The sequence below is a fragment of the Oncorhynchus clarkii genome, chromosome 25, assembly GCF_045791955.1.
Source record: "Oncorhynchus clarkii lewisi isolate Uvic-CL-2024 chromosome 25, UVic_Ocla_1.0, whole genome shotgun sequence".
Taxonomy (NCBI): Eukaryota; Metazoa; Chordata; class Actinopteri; order Salmoniformes; family Salmonidae; genus Oncorhynchus; species Oncorhynchus clarkii.
The window spans coordinates 20551584-20576306 of NC_092171.1; the positions used below are offsets into that span (position 1 = coordinate 20551584).

General features: G+C 41.7%; 1 protein-coding gene across 2 annotated transcripts; it reads left to right on the forward strand.

The window, feature by feature from the left end:
- The first annotated feature begins 17528 nt into the window (after positions 1-17528).
- On the forward strand, positions 17529-23574 carry LOC139383435 (orthodenticle homeobox 2b). 2 transcript variants are annotated; one of them, XM_071127983.1, is made up of 5 exons: positions 17529-17837; positions 20171-20216; positions 20678-20893; positions 21344-21495; positions 21964-23574. In XM_071127983.1, exons 3-5 carry the CDS (start codon positions 20797-20799, stop codon positions 22582-22584), a joined length of 870 nt encoding a protein of 289 aa, XP_070984084.1. In that variant the 5' UTR covers positions 17529-17837; positions 20171-20216; positions 20678-20796; the 3' UTR covers positions 22585-23574. The 2 variants fall into 2 exon arrangements, with proteins under 2 accessions (XP_070984084.1, XP_070984083.1); XM_071127982.1 differs by lacking the exon at positions 20171-20216.
- The last annotated feature ends 1149 nt before the right edge of the window (positions 23575-24723 follow it).

Genomic DNA, 24723 nt, shown 5'->3' on the forward strand with positions numbered 1-24723 from the left:
GTTATTTCATGTAATCTGTTTCCTTTGAAAGATCTTTCATTATGTCAGTAGCACTCTGTTTAAATTCCTATGGGACAACATTGTCTCCCAGAGAGAGGAATGAGATGATGGAGGAATGACAGAGAGGGTGCAGAGAGCGAGAGAGAGAGAGAGAGAAAGGAAGATGTAACATAGTACATGTAAATCCGGGACAATTAGTATGTTACGTTTTGAATGGTATGTATTAATTTGTGGATATCCATTTTGTTTTGTTTGGTATGTTACTAATTATAATTTGTATGATATGTTACGAATTGCAATTCGTACAATGTGTTCCGAATTTGCAAAACGTATCATATGTTATGAATTCCAATTTGTTGTGGCTAACGTTAGCTAGGTGGCTAACGCTAATGTTAGCTAGGTGGCTAACATTAGCTAGGCGATGGGTTAGGGGTAAGGTTAGGGTGAAGGTTAGGAGTAATGTTAAAGGGTTAGGGGAAAGGTTAGCTAACATGCTAACTAGTTGCAAAGTAGCTAAAAAAGTTAGCAAAGCTGATAAAATGCAAAAGTCGTCTGTGATGAGATTCGAACACGCAACCTTTGAGTTGCTAAACATTCACTTTATACACCTACCCATCCACCCCAACCAACCACCCTACTGACATTTTGTAAGCATACAAAACATAACATACCAATTTAAGTGTCCCTCATTTACGTTTACTAGGTTGCATCTAGTCTATTAGACCAGGCTGGACAACATCATCACCACAACATCATGGACAGTAAATAATGAAATATGACAGGTGGACACAGGTAGAATGTCTCCAGTTGACTATTCCAGACAGAGGAGCAGGGAGACCTGCTCTCCTATAAGGCTGTTACCACTATAATAGGAATTGGGAGTTAAACAGCCCATTGACCCTAGCTTATGGCAAGGGTTAACTAGAAAAACACTACTAAAACCCACTTCAGTCTTCATTCATTGGCCTACAGTACACTGTGCATATCAATCTATTCAGCCCAGTCGGTCTTTGGCCAGCTTTGTTTTTCTCCCACAATGCCTCTCTCTCCTTCATGGTTTGATCTCACGCTAACAAAAGATGAGTATGGCAATTCATTTCATCCACAGCAGCAGCAACAGCATACATGCAACAATGACCTATCTCCCGCTGACAGACCCTTACTGTCTGGCCTCTGCTTCTCAAATACACATACCTTCTTGACTGGAAATATAGGGCAGGCAGGCAGTCGCACATAAACAACTACCACCGTAGCAGGGATAGAATTGATTTGCGTCAGGTTCAGGAACTGACTCTCCTGTGTTATGGCCACTGGAGGCAATGTAGTACACACACAGTGACACAGACACTCCCAGTATGGTTTGCTGCCATGCTTGGTCTAGATAATAGCCCACGAAATGTAACATTGTTTTAGGTCTCTATAAATCAAGAGCACCAATCAGTCCATTAAACCTTTTTATCCTCCATGTCTCTGTACCTCACTCTCTTTCTTTCTTTCACGCTATCTCTCTTTCTTTATTTTCACACTCTCTCTCGGTGGTTATCTGATGACCTCTCTCCCCCGGATGACACAGGAGGGGTAAAGTGATACAGGCGCTGACAGCTTTATCAATCTCATTACACTTTCTGCTCAGTTAATGATCACTTAGTACAATGTCAATTGTCAGAGTGGGTGTGGAAGAGCAAGGGTGGGCCAATTTATTTAATGGCATGGAAATAGAGGAACACACTGAAACTCAAGATGTATGTAAGAGGACTTAGCATTAAATTAATGTTTGGAAAGTGTTTATTTCTTGTTAAATTTCCTAAAAGGTAGGCAATTATTTGTCTTTTAAAAACACACTGTCTGCTCCTTATACAAGAATCACCACAATGGGATCCATTGCATACATTGAGAGACATTAATATATGTAAATCAATAGAGGAAACAGACTAGTAGACTCTCTCTACAGGGTAGACTGACCCAATGCCTTTTCAGTTTGAGTCATTTGTGTCACCTATGTAACCTTGTTCCTATAATGATCATAAGGAAGCAAAATAGACATGGATTTCCTCTGTGTGTGTATTTGGGGTACAATGTGTGCTTGTTACAATGTGTGCGCTTGTTACAATGTGTGCGCTTGTTACAATGTGAGCTTGCTTACCAGGAGTGGGACCCTTCCCCCAAGCAGGTCCAAAGGGGGGGCTAAACTACCCCCCCCCCCCCCCCCTCCTTGGTACTCGCCCTCTGGGGGGGGGTAGTGGTGATTTTGCGGGGATGAGGGTTGCAGGTCAGCGGTTCAAAGCCACTCCGTGCATTGTTGGGCAGTAGGGGATTAGGACTCTCCAGGCTGCAGAATTTGCCTTCTAATTAAAAGGGATAAAGAAGTAGAAAAAGGGGCTCTACTGTAGAGAGAGAGAGTGGGGGAGGAGAGGAGAAATGGTGAACAGAGGGATAGAAGTTTGTATTGTCACCACTGATACTTGATCACAATACCAACCAACACTTACCAAGTTTTTGTTTCAAGCGCCTGCCTCTCAATTCAATTCAATTCAATTCAAGGGGCTTTATTGGCATGGGAAACGTGTTAACATTGCCAAAGCAAGTGAGGTAGATAATATACAAACGTGAAATAAACAATACAAATTAACAGTTAACATTACACATACAGAAGTTTCAAAACAATGCCTCTCTCTCTCTCTGATGGGGGACTCTGTATGTTTTTATTTAACCCCTCAACTCGTGTCTCGCCCTCCCTCTTTTCACTCCTCCTGTCAGCAAGCTGCTGTTTTGTTACCCTGTCCTCCTGAAGGGGTCCAGCACTCCCCTGGAACCCCACAAACAAGGACTGAGGTTTAAGCACGCACAGCGGCCTGGCTATTTTCCCTAGAGCCCTGGGAGGCTAACGACGTGCCAGCCGAAAACAAGACCACCTCCCTTCCTCTCCATCCCTCTTCCTGCCTATCACCTTATTGACCAACTAGTATATTGAGGTGTAGTCTTAGCCACCACAACCCCCTAAACCCTTATTCCTCCACCCTGTAAACTCCATCCCAAACAGTGCTGCTGGGTCTCATTATGGAGGTGGTGTTTGGTAGCTAACCCCCATCCCTACTCACTCACCTTTTAACTCCTGGGCAATCCCATCCCATTTGGAGTGTGTGACGAGCTCGATTCTCCATCAGCTCACTGATCAAGAGCCCCCCGGTAAAGCAGGCCTAGACCCAGGGATGAGCAGGTACAGATTTAGGGAGGGGGCATGTGGTGAAAGAATCTGTGGTGAGCCAGGGAGAAGATAAAACATCAGCCAAGCCTCCCCCTCACTCCCTATCCACTAGTGTCCTGAGGGGGAGTATAGAGGGAGGGGATGGGGAGGCCGGAGGCACAGTGGCCATCTAGTCATCATAGCCGGACAAGCACATTCAACCGTGTCCTTTCCACCCTCCCATCTTATTCCAGACTCCTCTATTGCCCTCCACTGAAACCCATCAAAAGGCCTCTCTTGCCCCCTGCCCCCTTCCCTGGAAGAGTCTCTCCGCTGGTGTCTTTTCTTCTCTAAGGAGCAGGGATGGGTCCAGGGCATCGCAGCCTTTCCAGGCATCTAAATTAATTTGTGTCTGGCAGCTTAACCTAACGTGGCATAAAATAAAAATAAACGCCTGAAACTAGATCCCCTACATAATGGTCTTGACAAAGAAAAACTCTTCTGCACTGTTCAACCAATCCAGTAAACGTGGAGGAGGAGTTAAGATGGAGTGTCATCTTAACGTAAGTCGCATCAAAGACTCTCTTTCTGTTTCCCCTGAAAACAGGAGCATCCGGTTGTTGGGGATTCTGCAGAGGCTATGGCAGCTAGATAAGCAGCACAGGGCTATTTGATGAGAGTGTAGGTCAATGACATGCCTTGATCTATTGCTTTCTCTCTGTCGCTCCCTCTCTGTCTCACCTATAGTATATGCGAGGCCCATGCCAGATTCATCTTCATCTGTGGGCACATCGAAACACTCAGGACAAAAACAAACCACTACACATGTCTGACTAGGTAGCTGTGGATTAATTGCTGTGACAGAGTGGAATACTGTGTGAGATTGGCCTACAGCCTTTGTAGAAAAAAATACACAAACAATATCAGCTGTGAGAAATATTAGGTCATGCTGCTAAACGTGTAATTTTTTCACATAAAGCACCTGAACACTAAAAACTGAAATGTGAAGTACTCTTCACAGAAGAACAAAACGAGAGGAGAGACATTCCATTTCGCTCAAATCCTCTTTTCTAATTTTCTGTATCAATATTTTCAAAAAATATAAATGTCCTAATAATAAATAGGCTAAGGACATCTACAAAACAGCTTTACTTTACTATAGTGATAAATGGCTGTCAAAGAGAACTTAATGCAATTTGACATGCGATTGAAGTGGTGATCCAAAGGCAACAGACACAGTTAATGCCTAATTAGCGCGACTAAATAATAAAGCAACTTACACTAATAATTATTGCATGTAGCCATTCTACCAGCTGCACTCCCAATTAACCTTTCTCAACTGGCGAGTCACAATTTGAGTAAATCCTGTTATCAGCAAATATACCACATGGTCCACATACTCACCGGCTCCTAACACTAGTCAAGGGAAGCTAGGCAGTGTTGACAGTCGGGAGGAGAGAACAACAAAACAAACAGCAGAGATCCACTTTCAGTAAACACCAGCCAAACACTTCTGTCTTCCCAATGGCTTAGAGGGGCGGGGATCAACTTTAGGTGGTAGCTGTGAATGTCATTGAACTACTTGTGTTTGCGCAGGCTTAGTATTGCTATGACAAGTTCTCTTTAAATATACAGTGAATGCTCCGGAATGCATCAGGTCAACTCTACCCAAGGGGCTGCTTTTAGAAATGCTCCTCTCTGCACAACAGTTATGAAATTGAAAATAACCTAAAGCAAATCAAATATCCCAGCCTCAAGAGAGATGACAGAGGAGAGTGAGCTGCATGGAACAGATAGAGAGCGCCTCACAATGACATTGCATAGGTCTCATGGTCAAAGCTGATTTCAAACAAAGACCAGGAGGATTTCATACACTGATTTTGAACAAATGGACACTTATAGTAGAGTCTGTGACATTCTGTCAAGAGGGCCCAAAAAATACTTCTGGGAAAATAATACTGGGACATAGTGAAGGAATAAAAAAGATTCTGTATTCCTGGGAGTTGTTTTCCCCCAAAAAACTCTCCTTCATTCCAATTTGGCCGCCCTTGGCGCAATGCCCACTCACATTGTGTGGACTCACAAGGGCCTGCCACTGTTGCCATGGGGATGTGTGGTCCTGCGCTGGGCAGGCCCTGGAGGCAGAGTGGCCTGGTGGAGAGGTGGGGGTTATCATCACCAGCAGACTCTACTGGGCCCCATCCAAGGGCCTGGGCCCAGTAGGACAACAGGACGACAGGAGGAACAGGAGGAACAAGAAAGGGAGAAAGGAAAAGTGGATTCATGTCTTCTGCGGCCTCCCCATCACTGGAAGAGCTCGGAGAGCCTCACTGAGGCTGGGACTCCACCGTGCAGGGCTCCAGCCTGTCCACTGGGGGCTGGCTGCCTGGCTGCCTGAGGCCTGGGCCAGACAGGGTGGGCTGGGATCGGGTGAATGGGGTTGGGAGAGGCAAGGCGAGCTGGACCATGGCCCAGAGCGGTGACTGCCTGTCTGTCCAGCGCTGGGCCACACCGCCACTCCTCCCTGGGCTCGTGCCCCTGCACTGGGATTTCAAAGGGATGTGACAGGGGAGACTGGCTTTCCCGTTCCACCCCAAAACCTATGACCCCCATACCCCCCTCCAACTACTTTCAGCCCCCGCTCCCTCCCCAACAGCCTTTCTGATCCCAGGCTCCCTCTCACACTGTGCCTTTCCCACCACTGCTGCCTCACATTTGGGAGGATAAGGGGGAGGTTGTGCTGCTACACTGAACCCATCTGCCCCATGTCTTACCATGCTGTGGACCATGATGCTGCAGCATGTCTCTCTGGGCACCTCCATGGCTTTGGCCAGTAGGCTAGCTAGGCTACACTGGGCTTTCTCGTGCCCCCTCCCTCTGCCGCATGTTGGCCTACACATTGACACTATTAATACCAAATGAACACACCAAAAACTAAATTGTACATACAAATGGGCACCGCCAGAAAAAAGTGTGGTCAGTTGTGAGGGATGGTGGTCAATACAATGCAGATAAAGCGTGGTCCTATATGACTCAGTTGGTAGAGCATGGTGCTTGTAATGCCAGGATTGTGGGTTTGATTCCCGGGGCCATCCATATGTAAAATGTGTACACACATGACTGTAAGTTGCTTTGGATAAAAATGTCTGCGAAGTGGCATATATTATTATGAATGGCTTATATTGGAGTCAAATGTGACAGAAGGTTAGTCTCAAATCCCCAGGCCTTTAGTGTGTTTGTTTAAAACAGACCATATTTAGTTATGATTCCAGACCAGAGATGAATAAAGACTAATCTACTGTTCTCCGTTTGGGGGAATGCACCACATCAGGCTACAGGCCCATCACTAGGTATCTTACAAGCGTAGAACCCAAGTGCATTTCAATTGGCCCTGCTCCTCTCCCTCTCCTCTTTCCCTCGCTCTCTCGGTTTCTCTCATCACTACCCGAATGGCATTTCATTGGCAGTCTCCTTTTCTCGGCATTCCCACAGCCAGCTTCCCTGCCTGACCGGAGCAGTGGCGGTGGCTGCTATGGTGCTCCGCTCCCCCTGAGCCTGTCCCAGTCTGCAGCTCCAGCCCACACTGCATTCCACTAGACACTAGCCAGTCCCCTCAGCAACCAGGAGATGGAGAGGAGAGGAGAGGTGAGGAGAGGTGAGCCAGGAGGGAAGGAGAGCAGGTTATATAACTGTGGAATAGTTTCATTGATTCCGGTCAGGCATTGATGAGGTCCTGTCTAGGAATGCAGGCATATAGGACAGGATAACTGTTTCTTTGATTCTTTCTTAACACTCACCTAAATACAGTGCCTTGCGAAAGTATTCGGCCACCTTGAACTTTGCGACCTTTTGCCACATTTCAGGCTTCAAACATAAAGATATAAAACTGTATTTTTTTGTGAAGAATCAACAACAAGTGGGACACAATCATGAAGTGGAACGACATTTATTGGATATTTCAAACTTTTTTAACAAATCAAAAACTGAAAAATTGGGCGTGCAAAATTATTCAGCCCCCTTAAGTTAATACTTTGTAGCGCCACCTTTTGCTGCGATTACAGCTGTAAGTCGCTTGGGGTATGTCTCTATCAGTTTTGCACATCGAGAGACTGACATTTTTTCCCATTCCTCCTTGCAAAACAGCTCGAGCTCAGTGAGGTTGGATGGAGAGCATTTGTGAACAGCAGTTTTCGTTCTTTCCACAGATTCTCGATTGGATTCAGGTCTGGACTTTGACTTGGCCATTCTAACACCTGGATATGTTTATTTTTGAACCATTCCATTGTAGATTTTGCTCTATGTTTTGGATCATTGTCTTGTTGGAAGACAAATCTCCGTCCCAGTCTCAGGTCTTTTGCAGACTCCATCAGGTTTTCTTCCAGAATGGTCCTGTATTTGGCTCCATCCATCTTCCCATCAATTTTAACCATCTTCCCTGTCCCTGCTGAAGAAAAGCAGGCCCAAACCATGATGCTGCCACCACCATGTTTGACAGTGGGGATGGTGTGTTCAGCTGTGTTGCTTTTACGCCAAACATAACGTTTTGCATTGTTGCCAAAAAGTTCAATTTTGGTTTCATCTGACCAGAGCACCTTCTTCCACATGTTTGGTGTGTCTCCCAGGTGGCTTGTGGCAAACTTTAAACGGCACTTTTTATGGATATCTTTAAGAAATGGCTTTCTTCTTGCCACTCTTCCATAAAGGCCAGATTTGTGCAATATACGACTGATTGTTGTCCTATGGACAGAGTCTCCCACCTCAGCTGTAGATCTCTGCAGTTCATCAAGAGTGATCATGGGCCTCTTGGCTGCATCTCTGATCAATCTTCTCCTTGTATGAGCTGAAAGTTTAGAGGGACGGCCAGGTCTTGGTAGATTTGCAGTGGTCTGATACTCCTTCCATTTCAATATTATCGCTTGCACAGTGCTCCTTGGGATGTTTAAAGCTTGGGAAATCGTTTTGTATCCAAATCCGGCTTTAAACTTCTTCACAACTGTATCTCGGACCTGCCTGGTGTGTTCCTTGTTCTTCATGATGCTCTCTGCGCTTTTAACGGACCTCTGAGACTATCACAGTGCAGGTGCATTTATACGGAGACTTGATTACACACAGGTGGATTGTATTTATCATCATTAGTCATTTAGGTCAACATTGGATCATTCAGAGATCCTCACTGAACTTCTGGAGAGAGTTTGCTGCACTGAAAGTAAAGAGGCTGAATAATTTTGCACGCCCAATTTTTCAGTTTTTGATTTGTTAAAAAAGTTTGAAATATCCAATAAATGTCGTTCCACTTCATGATTGTGTCCCACTTGTTGTTGATTCTTCACAAAAAAATACAGTTTTATATCTTTATGTTTGAAGCTTGAAATGTGGCAAAAGGGCTCAAAGTTCAAGGGGGGCGAATACTTTCGCAAGGCACTGTATGTACTGTACATATCCTTAACTGTTGTGTTCCAGAGCAAATTCAAATGGAAGAAGAGAATTATACTAACTACTCAAAGGTGTGTCCCAGCCCAGCATCGCCTTCAGAGATAGCGGCAGGGGTGGCAGGGTAGCCTAGTGGTTAGAGCGTTGGACTAGTAACCGGAAGGTTGAAAGTTAAAACCCCCGAGCTGACAAGGTACAAATCTGTCGTTCTGCCCCTGAACAGGCAGTTAACCCACTGTTCCTAGGCCATCATTGAAAATAAAAATTTGTTCTTAACTGACTTACCTAGTTAAAAATAAAGGTTACAAAAAATCTAATAAATAGCACTGTTCAGAAAACATGTGACTGCTCCAGCAGTCTGTATAAAATTATCTGTAGCATGTTCAATAAAACACAAAGCACCTTTGTGGTCTATCCATTTAATTTCAGCAACATTTCAAAAGAGCAAAGATTTATGGCGTCAGTTGTCAACTGATGTCAAAAGATGATACAACAACTGAACTGATGACAGTCTCTTCTAGATCTTACAAAATGTGAGCAACAGTACTACTTTATTTGGACTTGGTAAGTTGAGAGAGGGAGATGAGCCTAACAGCTCAAGTAGCATCAGGACAGGGGCCGGTTGTTCTCCCCTACCCTCCCTCCCAGGCTGGGCCACTTCTGTGTTTACACTCCTAATTATAGGGGAGGGGCTGATTGACGGGCCAGCCATCCCATCTCAGACAGGCCAGGGGTTTGGAACACCCCAAACACCCAACCAGCACTGTTTCTAAAATGTGACGGCAACAACATCCAACTATCATGGGGGAGCCTTGACTGGCAAAACCTGAGGGCAGAAAGAGAGATATTAAAGACATGAGAGGAATTGGCAGTGTCAGGGCTAACGGGGGTACACTTGAGAAGTCGAAGCAGGGAGCTGGGGGCATCGCCAAAGTGTCAGTCAAAGCAAAGTGGGGTTTGGACAAGGTACAAACACTGACTGACTGACTGACATAAGAGCACTTCTCTCTCTCATTCTCCCCTAACAGTAGTGCCATACAATGTATTCATACAGGGTGACATTAAATATTTCACTATCTTAAAACAATTATTATATTTGGGACACAAAGTGTGTGTGTGTGTGCGTGCGTGCAAGCGCATATATCTCACCTTCCTTTCCAGGGAGGAATAATTCACTTGGGGTTTAAATGCTCCGCTGCTGTTGGGAGACCTAAGCGAATACCTCAGGGAGCATGGTGGCTGACCCCCATTTCATATTCAGGTCAGAGAAACAAGACAGCGCTGAGAGACTGTTAACATGGAAGAATCAATACTTAACTGGCTCTCCCTCCCAACGCCTGAGATCTCACCAATCCCTCCAACACTTACCTAGCCCCCGAGAGGCAAGACAAGAAACCATTTGATAGAAATCATAAATAGTCACAGTTGTACGAGTGCGCTGGGCCCATTTCTAAATGCATTATGGGGATTACACACAAAATCACACAATGTTACATTTTCAAATGTGTTAAGAATGCTTCCCAGAATCCAATTCAAATCCTGGGTTACCAAATAAGCCTGAACAAATCCTTCACATTGAGTTCTTACTCCTTTGAACTCTGTAACTGGGAGAGGTCCGGTCTGCAGGGCAGGTTTTACCACTCCAGGCACAGACAGAGACACCTCAGCAGAGAGAATGGGCTAGCCTAGCACTGGGCGAGCGAGGGAGAGAGAGAGAGCGAGAATGTATGTATACCCAGGTCCACAGGATGTCTGGGAGCAGAGGAAGAGGCTGCTTGACAGTTACATCAACATAGATATCTTTATTTCCACACTACTGGGGCTGGCTCATCGCTTGGTGAAAAACACAAACACTGACTTTAAATGCAAGGGACATGATTTAAATAAAATATATGTAATATCAACGATACATCTTGATATTACATACATTCCTTTTAAAAATCATAATATTCATAAGTTACATTCAATGCTAATCTTGAGGCATTGCTGTTCTTTTTTATTATTATTTAAATTGGATATTTAAAAACAAAGTACATGTTCAAATTGATGCACATGATTAAGAATCGTTGAAGATAAACACAAAAAAGTCTACAACCTATTTCAATTGTGGTCCTCTTTCAAGATAGCATTTGTCAAATATGGCATATGTGGCAAAATAAAAAAACAGAAGCTAAAATGGCAGGTCAATATGGTTACTTAGTCATATGAGAGCACAACAACATACACACACTATAGACAAAAGAAGGCTACTTGGACATCATCATTGGGCTAGGATGGATTGCTCACAGAGGCACCCTATCCATTAACCAGCATTTCACCTTCCTTTTTAAGATACTCAGAGTAGGAATAGTTTTAACAGACCAGAGGCAGACTATTCCACTCAGAGGTTCCTGAATATAAAAAAGTACCTTTCCCTGCCAGGCTTCTACACACAACACGTTAGCTAGCTCTATTGTTGGGTTTGTATGAGTCTCTAAAATGGGGAAGGAAGTGAGACAAAATGCCTAGGAGCTGCTTCATGAATGATCCTATGAACCTTACTAAGTCTGGTCTGTGTGACCCTTGACTTAGAGCCAGTTGAGCTCCTGAAACTGTCTGGTACCAATATGAGTACTGTAGGTGGGCTCAGATTCATCTTGTTCTGGGCTATCCTGAGCTTGCTTTTTAGTAGATTATTAAGCCTTCAAACCAGGAGGTGTTAGCATCAAAAAGGACATTAGATGAGCACACTAGCACTTTCTTTGAATCTTTTTCCAACAGCTTAGACTACATAGCCAAGAATTTGGTCCTGGTGTAGCACATACTCCTCAGGCTGAAGATTCACCACTTGCACCAATGAATAGCTAGCTTTTCTGTGTCGCCGACTGGTAAGACGCTTCAGGTCCTGGGTTCAAACCTCGGTGTGAGCCGAATCAGGAGGAAGTGGCACTCGCGACACTAAGCAAGCAGCGTGATGTCCCTTACTCTAGCAGTGTAAAGCAGCGTGATGTCCTTTACACTAGCACTTTACCTAGTACCTTAGTAGCCATACTCCTCCCCTGCCAGGTTGCCATCTAGTGTACATCCTAAGTAATGAACTGCTGTTCTGGCTGTGAGTACCTGTTCTGCTAGCTGTACCCTGATGTCTGAGGACTCGCTTAGTTTCATTTTGGACCCAAACAGAATTCCTTCTGTTTTGCCGAGGTGCGGAGACAGCTTGTTGATGTTAGTGAGCTCTGCACTCAGTATACTCTCCAGAGTGGTTTGGTTTATGTGAAACACCAGGAGTGCAGAGTCATCTGCATAAAGACACGGGTGACATTGAGCAAGCATCCTTGATATCTTTAATGTACAGCAGGAATAACAGAAGCCCAAGCACACTTGCCTGTGGCACGCCACAGCTTATTTTACAGTGAGCTAATGAACATCAGCACAGTATCAGTCTGGCTTCATCTTGGGGTGGTAGAGAGGTATTTTTATCTTTGTATTATTTGTCCTTGTTGGATTTCCACGGGTCTTGCCTTATTGATGGTCTGGAGGAGAGTGTAGTAAATGTAATCCATGTGTTTGTTGCAGAAGCCCTGTGCAAACACAAGACAAACAATTACAGCACTGATTAATAGGCATGCCATACTAACGGCAGCAGCAAACACACGCTGAGCCGACACTCTATCCAGTTCTACGGAGGAAGAGAATATTCTATAGGACTAATGCCCATACAGTCATTACTATTATAGTGCTAACATTGTATGATACTTTTATCACATGATAACAGATTGCCAAGATAAGTAAATACAGCAAGTGACTGAGAACACCAATGCTGATACACTTGGTGTTTTCAATTTCCTATTCAGCCCTAGAAATAAAATAGGTGTAGTTAACACTGAGCAGAAAATAAACATCTACAAACAACAGATGCAACTTTTCAAGAGCATCTCTTCCGGTTTTCTGCAAAGTGAGTTTGACTAAAAGGAAAGGAAAGGTCAGCTGTACAACTGAATGCCTTCAACTGAAATGTGTCTTCCGCGTTTAACCCAACCCGTCTGAATGAGCCATGTTATCACCATATCACTACCCATCTGTTCACACTCATTCAAGAGGCAGGACAATCTCTCTGTAGCAAAGACATCTAAAGCTCACACAGCAGATCCTGACTAAATGTGGTCGCTAACATTTAGCTTCAACAACCCTGTGTTATTCTACAGGTCTAGTTTAGAGTATGATTATCATACCAGTGATACACAGACCCATGGATTTCATTTACAATATGAATTATTTTAAAACAAGCACACTATATCACACAGGAAGGAGAGTGTACATCTCAGCATTTATCCCATTAGACTGAGAAAATGACAGTGAAAAGGCCTGCCCGCACTAATCCCAGGGGAGCACTTTGAATGTGTTTTGATGAACTCATAGGTCAGTGTTACATGTTACATTACACAAAGGGTTAGCCACTTTGCCTTAAGGGAATAGCAGATAAAACAAGGTTTCCATTGAAGCCCTGTGTAACACACCTTGACCAGGACACGTGTACAGATGTAGGATCTTAATTTGAGCCAGTTTGTTACCGCAGGAAAATAATTCTGCAGCAACAGGAAATGTGAATTATTATGTGGATTATAATAGATTTAATTCATTTTTCGAAAGGGAAAATCAAGTCTGAAATTACAAACTTCATAAGACTTTAAATGTCAAATACACTACAAGTTTTCCATTTCCTGCATTGCACGAACGCTCTCTTGCAACAGGGTGATCAAATTAAGATCCTACATCTGTACATCCATCAAACCTGCTGAGCTCATTACAATACAGCTTGTGATGATCCCTGTTCTTCTGCTCATCTCTCTCTCTCCCCCTCTCTCTCCCTCGCCCCCCTATCTCTCCCTCCTTCTCTTTCCTCACAAAGTCACAGAGGGAGGGCTGGCTCCATCTACAGCTACATTAAATGTGCTCTCCACATTTTCTTTAACTTTGTGTTCTAGATTTTTGTTTGTTTTACTCTTACTCAACATAAATTGTTGTAGGCCTAATAATATCACTCATCTGGCATTTTTTTTACACCAACTACTACTCAATAACATAACCATAATTCAAACAAATGATTCTTGCTTGAAAAACTCAGAATCTCCCATTCATATTTATATAAAGTGCACTGCACAAACTACCAGAAAAAGTTGTTCCATGTACAGTAACATGTTTCTGGGTCTACCAACATTCTGAATGAATGATATTTACAAGTACATTTCCATTTTGTTGTTAGTCTTATACTATACCTGTGTTATTGTATTTGTATTATGCCCAGCTTAACATATTTAAGATAATATAAGAACTCTCTCTTGAATACACAACTTATTGAGCATATACAACTAACCTTAGGGTTTAGTAGGTTCTCCTAAATGAAGCATCCTTGGATGAATGAAGGAGATTGCTGAAGAAAAGTTATTGTATTCGTTCTGTTTCATTATATGTTTATTCAATGTATTTCATAGAAGCAGAAAGCTTATATTATGCTATTTAATTTTTTATATAGAAAAGGTATTGTATGCAGTTAATTCACATATATAAATCCTTCAATATAGTAGGCTATCGACGTCTTCTCTTGATCCTGAGATTGTCATTTTTTTTATATGAACCAGATCGTAATGTTTTGGCGCAGAATAAATTCCCCGTACATTCCACTGAATCAGTCATGCGGGATTTTCAAACGAGGACGAAAGTGATGCACGACATGACAAAACAGTGAAGTGCAGATAGCTGAATGTAGGATACTTGTGTGTGTAGCCTATGTATGTATTTGTTAGTCTGTTTGTTCTATTCTTGTCTAAAAAAAATAAATGTGTGTAGGAGTGTGCATATGAGAGAGGGAGAGAGAGAGAGAGAGAGAGAGAGAGAGAGAGAGAGATGGAGCGAGAGAGTGCATGCACATCTGAAAATGTCTAATAGTTTTTCATGAAAAGGAAGTTGCATTTGTGTAAATTTAACACGGTGTAAATGTATATATTTTAAAGTTGCATCATGATGGTGATGATTGGCATAGATGCACATGCATGTGAGAAGGCTAAGGGGTTTCAATAATTGGTTAAACAAGATTGAGGTTACAATGTTAAGTGGTAGGCCTAAATCATAGCGCGAAAAGATGAAACGAGGAAGAATTGGTATAGGTAGAGTTTGATTCATACATCCAAATTGTGTTAAATGTGGGATTTGAAACCCCCAACTCTTAACCCAGAGGGTTCACTTACCAGAGGCACAGATAAAAGACATCGTCGTCGCCAATTAGCCGTGAGTCAGTGGGAGCGCTGATTGCCAGAGGCGTTAACTCGTTTTCGCTTTAACGTCGTCCTCCTTTTAAGATAGAAAGTCCCTGAGGAGGGCTGGTGTTTAGAATTTTATAAATAATGTAACAATTTAAACGGCGAGGGGCAAGCGAGATCCAACAGATAACGATATTACGCACAATTATTTCCCACACAGCACTGTATAGTATTAGGCTATTAAACACACGCAGGTAAACAATCTGTGCGTTATTTGATAGCTATGGCTAGAGATAGCTCGAGCTACCTATATGATCAGGCTATTATTTTAGTATATGTGAGCTAATAATTCTCTATGTAGCTTAATAAACGAAATGGCATACAGTAAATTAGGCCTCAAAATCTGAATAGATTTCAAAATAGCCCTTTTTTTTTTTAAGCTGGTAAATGTAGTTTATTTTAGCAATACATTTTGTCATGATCTCTGTGTGATATGGCTTAATGCAACTTGCTTCAGAAAGATTCTTTGAATTTAAGGAGGGGTAGGTACAAAAGAGAGACGGACCACTTTGAAAGCATACTTTCATAAATGGGTAGACGGATAAACAAATAGCCTATATTGTGTTTTTTTTTTAAAAGTTACCATACCCAAAAGCACCCCGGGCCAGTCACAAATCAGTAATGTTAACACATGAAAAGTTCTAATTGGCTTCAAAAACATAGTGAAAAAATAAATAAATAAATACAGATACAGTACGCCTATAAACAGTAGTAAACCTCACACCTTGTCATGCGCCATCCCTCATGGACAGAGAGCGGCTGTAGACTGAAGAAATCCCGGTCATAAATTAGATCACACGTTGAAAACTTTGCTCCAGTTGAGATGCAGATATGATGAGTCCGGAACTGAAGTTTGGTAGAAAACAAATCTAGAGGGCGTGATCCACTACGATTTCCGTTCATCAAAGTCTGTCAAAAGAAATGACATTGATTTTTGCATTAGTCAATATGTTTTAGCTTTTCAAAGCGTAAACATCGGTCTAACGATGAAATACTGCACTTTTGACATAGCCTAGGCTATCTAAAAAGACTGCCAGAGAGGCAACTGACGATTCATAAAACTCACGGGTCTGTCTCTGTTGATAAATCTAAATCAATATTCAAATCTGTTTGAAGTGAGCGGGTATGCCAGTGTGAGTGTGTGTTTGTTGTATGTGGTGTGTGTGTGTGTGTGTGTGTGTGTGTGTGTGTGTGTGTGTGTGTGTGTGTGTGTGTGTGTGTGTGTGTGTGTGTGTGTGTGTGTGTGTGTGTGTGTGTGTGTGTGTGTGTCTCTGTGTGTGTGTTCCTCAAAGCTTTTAAGATGATACATTTACCAAGCCGTGACAAAACCCTCGGCATATTGTTTTTGTGTGTATACAGGTTTAACATTCAGCTATTAGTTGTGGCTTGAGTCAATATAAATGGCGGAAATCAGTTACAATTTCTGTTCTATTAACTATTCAACTAAAGCCCCTATTCAACTATAATAATAATAATATACATGAAGATAACTTATGTGAGCTATGGATAAAATACATTTGTTTTTTTGTAGAGGGATTCCATAACGCAATTCAACCTATTATTATTTACACATATCACAAATTGTTGTGAACCGATCATTCAAAATGTAAGCCATAGGAAATACATTTTGGGGGGAAAAAATTATGTTTTCATTATTCACATTAATTTAAAAGAACTATACCTTTGAGAGAGAAAAACAGTCTGCCTTGATTTTCTCCTGACGTGCATGTGGTCCACTGAGTTCTCCAGTCATGTCAAGGTTGCTGTAAAAATGCATCCACTAATTTAAGTCGGGTATCACCCAACTCCTGCAGGGATGGTGTTCTCTCTGATGTGTTCCAACCACGACATTATGTGTTAACATGGCTGGATATTTAAATCTATTCATTTAGATTTTTTTTTAAATAAGCCAACAGGAATTATTATTACATCTGGCAATAATATATGAGGCCCAAATTGTTGGTTAGTCTGCCTCGTCTTCCCTATCCTGGCTGAATTTTGGTATATCAACTTGATCGAAGCGGGCGCTCTGTGGATGGGAGCATAGTTATAAGGAAATAAGACTCCCCAAATCCCCCCTTGCTACGCAACGGAATGTGAGAGAACCGTGTTTTAGCCTCCACTTGGAGCGCTTGCTTTTCGCTAGGACGGTTTTTGTCATGGATTCGTGGGGAGTGCTCCATGTTGTTATTAGTTCTTGTTATTAGTCGTTATTCGGGAGATGAACAGGCTGTGGATATTGCTTTTACCTTGCCCACTGATCTGGAACCATTTATGAATCGTGAGAGTAGTTTCCTTTTTACCATGATTGGGAACATTTTACATCAAAATTGTTATATGTGCTAAACATACGTAAATAATGTATATTCACGAAATGGTTAAATGTCTTCTGTCCACTAACCACTCAAATGAGTCGTGTTGCAGGTAAACAACTGTTCCTATTCCTTTGCTAAGATTCCCAGCCCTGTGAGTTTGAGGTTTTATTACTAATTTACTGTCAGCTCGGGGATGAGAATGTTGTCAGTCGCCCCCTCGCTGCCATTGGCTGAGGAGTTTGCGTCAAAAAGTAGCTGGCGACATTTGCTTCTCAGCAAATTTCCCCGCGAGAGAGGCAGACCCCCATCTCCGATTGCTCCAGACGTTCTCATTGGCCAGACCTTTCTACAAATCCAACTCAGCAACTTCACTCAGAACAGACTAACAAATTATAACCGTATGTATTTTACCAACATAAACGCGTTTGCACTCTACCATACATTGGTGCAAGTGTTAAAGATGAACGTTTTGTCGGTCTTTTTATTCTAATATATCCAAAGCGACAGTTACTTTTGATTGGTTATCTTATAGGATTTCGAAATTATAGAGAGAGCTATTTGATTCAAGGAAAGGATTGGACAAAGAACTATCTTCTCCGGCCACAATCCTGAGTAAGTTGCTATGTATTATTATTATGATGATTATGATTATTATTATTAGTAGTAGAGGTTATCATTATTATAGGTATAGAGTCGTAATTATAGGACAAAATGATGAATAGGCTACCTATTAGCCTATATGCTATACAGGCGACATCCCACAGGAAACATCCCGCAGAAAAAAATTGGCTATAACAATAAAATAAATAAAAGTGTGTATTAAGCCGTATTAGGTTACTGTGTTTGTATAGCATATTTCCGGTCATATTTATCCAGGAGAAAGAGCGAAACGTCCTGACACATGGTAATCGACTAACTAAACTCATTAGCCCACTGAACACTCCGGTGACTATTGTGTATGGATCTTCAATGTGAAGCCTACTGTAGGACACTGGAAAACAGTTTTAAGACACAGTTTATGTTCTACGTGCCAATGAATTTGATAGTTTTTAAACTCAGTGCTAGTTTGTAGCTACATTTAAATCCAAGTTAGGCCAAAAATGTGAGCCGTAATGTTCTTCAAAATGAATATTATCTTATAAAAAATTGAATAGCTAATGTCTGTTCGACACTTAAGATGACTTTGTTCAATCTGCATTCCAGTTAATTCTCTCAGTTTGTGTGAAAATGCATGGAGACAAAGGGCGATAATTGATAAGGCGTGTAGTGAAGCTTCTCTCTGCCTGTATGTACAACAACTCCCTCCCCGCTCAGTCCTCCATGGAACAACCAGGCGGGACAGGGCACGCGGGAGGATCGTGGCAATTCTCTCAAATATAGCCTGCATTGCAGAAATGTTGCACTTTTTTTTATACAGAGCTGTTTTCGTTGGTTTATGCTATATTAGTCGTGGCAAACAGCTTCAAAACAAATTGCACACATTTGCTTAAAAATAATGTTTTGTTTGATGCAGGGAGGGAGTGTGTTTATCCATTAAAAAAGTCAGAAATCAAAAAGTCCAATTCCCATTCTAAAAGTGAATATTTTTCTAACACTTTAATATCAAGTGAGTAGACTAAAAACAATACTATCTGCTAATTTAATAGTCAATATATTCTTAAAAAATATAGCCTAGAGGCTAGGCTAAAATGTAGCATATATACGCCTGTAAATTGATTTGTTTCCATTATCCATATGGCTAACTACAACGAAAAATGTGTTATGAATTGTTCTATCTTGATTCTGCATGCCATATGGATATTACATAAAATAGAGGAACCTATGTATTTTTGTTAACCCTTATTTTCGTCAGTTTGCAGAATTATTATGACCGAATGCTGTGCAGAGCTGAGGATAGCGTCCTGTAATTAGGGTGCGCGTGCCACCCGGATTATCTAATTAATTAATCAACAAAAAAATGTATCAGAATTAATTATTGGACAGGGTCATTATTATTGAACGGGTGTGCAACTGCTATACGATGTCTGTTTTAAGAGTGACAGATTGAGTGGAGGTAATAAAAAAAACAACGTTGGATGGATGTTCAAAAATGCAACTCAGATGGAATAATCAAGAGACACAGAGGGTCACCACACATTGAATTTAAGCCAGTTTTCCAGGTAGAAATATTCCAATTTCATCGAATTGTTCAATCTTTATGAAGATACTCTGACTTTCCTGACTTACCTGACTTACCTAGTCAAATAAAGGTAAAATAAAATAAACAAAAATACTCCTGGAAATATATTAACCTAATTTAAAATCTGAAATATATTTGTAAAGTCATTGACGTGGAAAGTGGCATACTATCGAATACATTAAAGTTAGTCCAATTATGCTCTCATTTGTAAACTCAAAAACTGTTTTTTTTCCTGTGTAATATTATTTTGAGATTTCATTGATTCATCCCCAATGTCATAGCATGAATAAAGCATGCATTTAGCAATAAATTACATTATTTATGCCTATTAAAAGGACCTATGCCTATAATCCAGGCCCTGCATGAATCATCTTTGTCTAAATAGTTTACTTTATAACAGTTTGACTGGCAGGGCTGATGTGTCCTCCAGCCCAGTACTAAGGTTTTTTTAATGGGTTTTAGTACCTTTAAATGAGTCAAGAGGCGTTTTGACAGTGGGAGATAGGGGGAGTTAGCCTATAACTTGGAATGGGGTTGTCTGTTTGGTTAACTCAAGTCCCCTAAGCATATGGCCTCGTTATCAAAACATTTCGATTGCCTTCTGAACGTTATTCAACCTTGGAAATCTAATTACAGAGAGCAATTAATTAGGATGGAAATGGTGAAGAACCTATTGGGCACAGTCGAGTTCCCTTCAAGTTTTAAGTTGTTAGCTGAAGTAGACTTCTGTTTTCACACTTTAATGACACCCTATTCACATTTACAGCGATTACTGGTGCGGACAAAACCAAGAGGCAGAGTGAAAAGCTTAGGTTAGTGAAATACCTAAATGTACAAAATGATCCCTATAAATTCACTGCATTGTTAGCTACTTTTCGCCAAGGGTTTTTTTGTTATCTGTCGGCCCCCATCAATTCCCTTATATTTGACACAATTAGTTGGGTTCTATGTAAATTGTGGTCCTAGCTGATTCCCAGTGTGTGTGCATTTGAGCGACTGTGTTTTGTTCTTTGAGAGAACTTGTTGCAATTATAGGATGTTGCTTTTTTGGCCGGGGGGTTGGGGGGGGGGGGGGGGGGGGGGGGGGGCAACGTTTGTCAAGATGAGCCAAGCTCAAGGGGACAGCTGGGGGTCTGGGACTGTTTTAAGAACACACTGCGGCTGGATAATATTGTTTCCCAAGTAATCACAGCGCTGAGTCCATCAAATGCTATTTAAACCGAATGCAACTTGCTTTACTAAATGTCTTATCTTATTGTGATTTCTGGAACAGGCATCCAGCGGCAAAATCGAGACAGTGAGAAAAAGAACAGATAAACAACCAAGGACATCTACGGGCCTTACCCAATTTTCAACATTTTCTCCAACTTTACCCCCCAGTCCAACATTAGCATGATGTCGTATCTGAAGCAACCACCTTACACAGTCAACGGACTGAGCTTAACGACCTCCGGAATGGACCTTCTGCATCCATCCGTAGGCTATCCAGGTGGGTTTCGGAACTTTTTACGCGTGCGCATGGATGCTTTAATAATTTATGTCAACTCTTCACTTGATTAAATATTCCAATTAGGATCAAATCACGTAGGCCTATAGCCTGCTAAAGCTTTAATGCATCTAATTACAAAAACATGCCAATGGATTCTTGCTAATAATGCGTAATTATATTGCTGCAATGAGGGAAGACGTCAACTAACTCTTGCATTCTGTAGTACTGACTTTAAAAATCTTCTTTCATTAAATGTTTGTAACGTGTCATTGGTCCTGAATTCGTCTTAGCTCTGGATAGCAAATACATGTGAAATAACGTTTTTATAAGTTACACTTAAAATGGAATACAATTCATTCCCAGTTGTCTCAATAACCCTGCTTTATATTCTGTTAAAATGTTAATTCTACCCACATGAAATTAAGTTATGCATCTGTTTATTTTCAACAGCGACACCCCGCAAGCAGAGACGAGAAAGGACGACTTTCACACGCGCCCAACTTGACATTTTGGAGGCACTGTTCGGCAAAACTCGCTATCCTGATATATTCATGCGCGAGGAAGTAGCACTAAAAATCAACCTACCAGAGTCTCGTGTACAGGTGAATGTTGACCAACGCAAAACATTCTCTATCTATATAACCCTGTGACCGTCATTGAAAATAAGAATTTGTTCTTAACTGACTTGCCTAGTTAAATAAAGGTTAATAATAATAATAAATATCCTCTGTTTGTGGCAACTCAAACGAGGAGACAGATAGTCATAACACATATTGGCATAGCATTCATAAAGAGAACCTTTGAAAAAGTTAATTGATTAATCAGTCTACTTTTTTGAAAGTTAAGTGTTGACCAGTGCTTTTCAACTTCAGTATAATAATGCATATCCAAAGTCTATGATCAACACAACACATATTTTCAGCATTATTTGGTTCACACGTGCATAAAGAACTGTTTGGTTTATGCGTCAAATGCCTATTTTCGTCACATTTTGGAAACTGTATATAATAGATGGCCTGCCTTAACCTGTTTGGGTGGTTAACTGTGTTTGCTATTTTGTCTTTTTTTAGGTTTGGTTTAAGAACCGAAGGGCAAAATGTCGCCAGCAGCAACAGCAGCAGCAGAACGGGGGCCAGAACAAGGTGCGACCAGCCAAAAAGAAGAGTTCTCCAGCCAGGGAAGCGAGCTCTGAAAGCGGGGCGAGTGGCCAGTTCACACCGCCCTCAAGTACTTCAGTCCCGACCATCTCAACCAGCACCGCACCGGTATCTATCTGGAGTCCAGCCTCTATCTCTCCGATGGCTGACCCTCTCTCTACCTCCTCTTCCTGCATGCAAAGATCATACCCAATGACCTACACACAGGCCTCGGGATACAGCCAAGGCTATGGCGGATCAACCTCATACTTCGGCGGAATGGACTGTGGTTCTTACCTTACTCCCATGCATCACCAGCTGTCTGGCCCCGGGACGACACTCAGTCCTATGAGCACCAACGCTGTCACAAGCCATCTGAGCCAGTCCCCTGCGTCCCTCTCCACTCAGAGCTACGGAGCCTCGGGGCTAGGCTTCAACTCCACGGCGGACTGCTTGGATTATAAGGACCAAGCGGCATCCTGGAAACTGAACTTCAATGCAGATTGCTTGGATTATAAAGATCAGACTTCATCTTGGAAATTCCAAGTCCTGTGAAAAAAACTATGTGTAAACTATTCAAACAAAGACAATGATAAATCAAACATATAGCTCTGACATCCTTCAATAAGATATATGCTTAAAATACTGAATATTCGTGTCGTCGGTAAGGAACTGCGAGAGAGAGGGGGCTATCGGTGGCGCCTCGCGTTGTTGGCATGATGTTTGGCCCCAGCCTGTAGAGGAGAATTTAGAATTTATTTTAGCGTTGGCTAAGATACTTTATTTTCGTTAACCTCACAGGTTGTAGCCCTCTCACATGTATGTCTGTCAGTGTGTGCCTCTATGCTTACAACACCTGTTGGTTAATTTAAGGAAAACTCGGAGGTGACCCATAGTAATTTATGGTACATCACAGCCAGGGAACAAATCCTTATCCCAGAACAACATTGCTAGAGGAGCGGATCTTTTGGTTAAGAGCTTTGGATGGACAGGCTTCGTTTAAGCCTTATAACTTGCCGACCTATTGGTAGAGAGACTGATCAGGATGGTGTGTGGACTGCGCGCACCCGAGGCGACATGGATGCACTACTTTATTTAAGAAAAAGTGTTTATAAGGAATCAATATGTAGTTTCTAAGAGACAATCAGTGTGTGTCTTATATAAATGGTACATGTGTTTTTTTTTATATCTGTGCTAGCCTTCGAAACTGTGATCTGTTGTATTGTATGCAATTTGTGAGCACCCTCGCATCAGCGATGACTCTCTGCTGTGATTTTAATAGATTTGTAACTTTTTGATCAACAAAAAAATAATGGATCATGAGAAAATAATTATTATTGCAAGAGACAACCTGACTGTCCAAACCCATGGTAGAACATCTGAGGTGATACTGGAAAAGAAACTTGATTGCTGAGAGCTCTCTAGATTTGCGCGTTGTTCTCCGTTGATCACACGCTGATTGTGGATACCTAACATGGCTCCAAAGATGGTGTGACCCCACCGCTGAACAGACATGAATAAAGGTCCTGTGATCTGACCCCCCTCCCCCCATTTATCAATTAACTTAATATGGATTCACTATTGACTGTGTGAGTGTGTGTGTGTGTGTGTGTGTGTGTGTGTGTGTGTGTGTGTTGATTATCATATTTATGTATTTTACAAGGTCATCCTTGGACCAATATGGATTAAACGTTGTGTAAGTAGGTCTTATATGTACTGTATGTCCCCTCACCTTGAATCAGGGGCGGAATGGGACCAAAAATCTGCCATGAATCAGGGGCGGAATGGGACCAAAAATCTGCCCTGGCATTTCTAACAGGAGGACACTCCCATTTTCTTTGCCCCCATTATTAGCCTGATAATGATCATTTTGCTGATAATTATCCTCATAGGAGTCATAATTCAATTTATTGGAATAATAGAGAAAGAACACCTGTCTCGTGTGTTTTAAGGATATGTTTATTGCAAAACTAACAGGACTTCAGCCATTCAAGCAAAAAGTCTAACAAAATATTGGTAGGCAAGATAAATGCCAGTAGTCTAGGCCTATGCAATGTTATCTCCTCAGAATAAGATCTTTCCTAAATAAATTAATTAACGAATGTCAGTCATATAAAAGACTCACTTAAGAACAGCAATAACAACCTCGATCATATTAATATTCAAACGACATAGAAAAAACCCTGTTGACTAGCTGTGATTACCTTTTGACAGCAAGAGGGCGGGCTGTTTTATCATTTCCAGAGAGATTTTTCCGCTACTTCAGGTTTTAGGAGGTGTGTTAATTAGGTCTGTAATTACCATCTTAGTAAGCAATCATTAGCCACACTTGGTCGTTCAATATCCTCCAATCCGCCTCAAACGGTAAACAGCCAGCCTGCTGTCTACAATGACCATTGCTATAATAAAGAAAACATAAAACCTAGCTGTGTTTCAATCATAATAGATAATGGATAAATAATACCAGAGTTGGCCTATTTCAAGCCATAAAATGGTTGTTGCTTTTTTTTCTTTGTCAAGCCCAGTGATACAAAACGTGGATTTGACTTAATCACGTTGAATCCAAAATAAATAGGATACGATGACAGTGAACAGCTCTGCGTCGTGTAATTGCGCTATTACAAAATAAGAGTTGATAATTTCAGAATCAGCCAGGGTAGGCTATAGCACATTTTAATTAGCCTATGTTTCTTT

Excerpts from the sequence above, each read along its gene's own strand:
- LOC139383435 (XM_071127983.1), top strand. The coding sequence starts at position 20,797 with ATGATGTCGTATCTGAAGCAACCACCTTACACAGTCAACGGACTGAGC. Across the intron at positions 20,894-21,343 it reads TCCATCCGTAGGCTATCCAG|CGACACCCCGCAAGCAGAGA; the intron begins GTGGGTTTCGGA and ends TATTTTCAACAG. Across the intron at positions 21,496-21,963 it reads TACCAGAGTCTCGTGTACAG|GTTTGGTTTAAGAACCGAAG; the intron begins GTGAATGTTGAC and ends GTCTTTTTTTAG.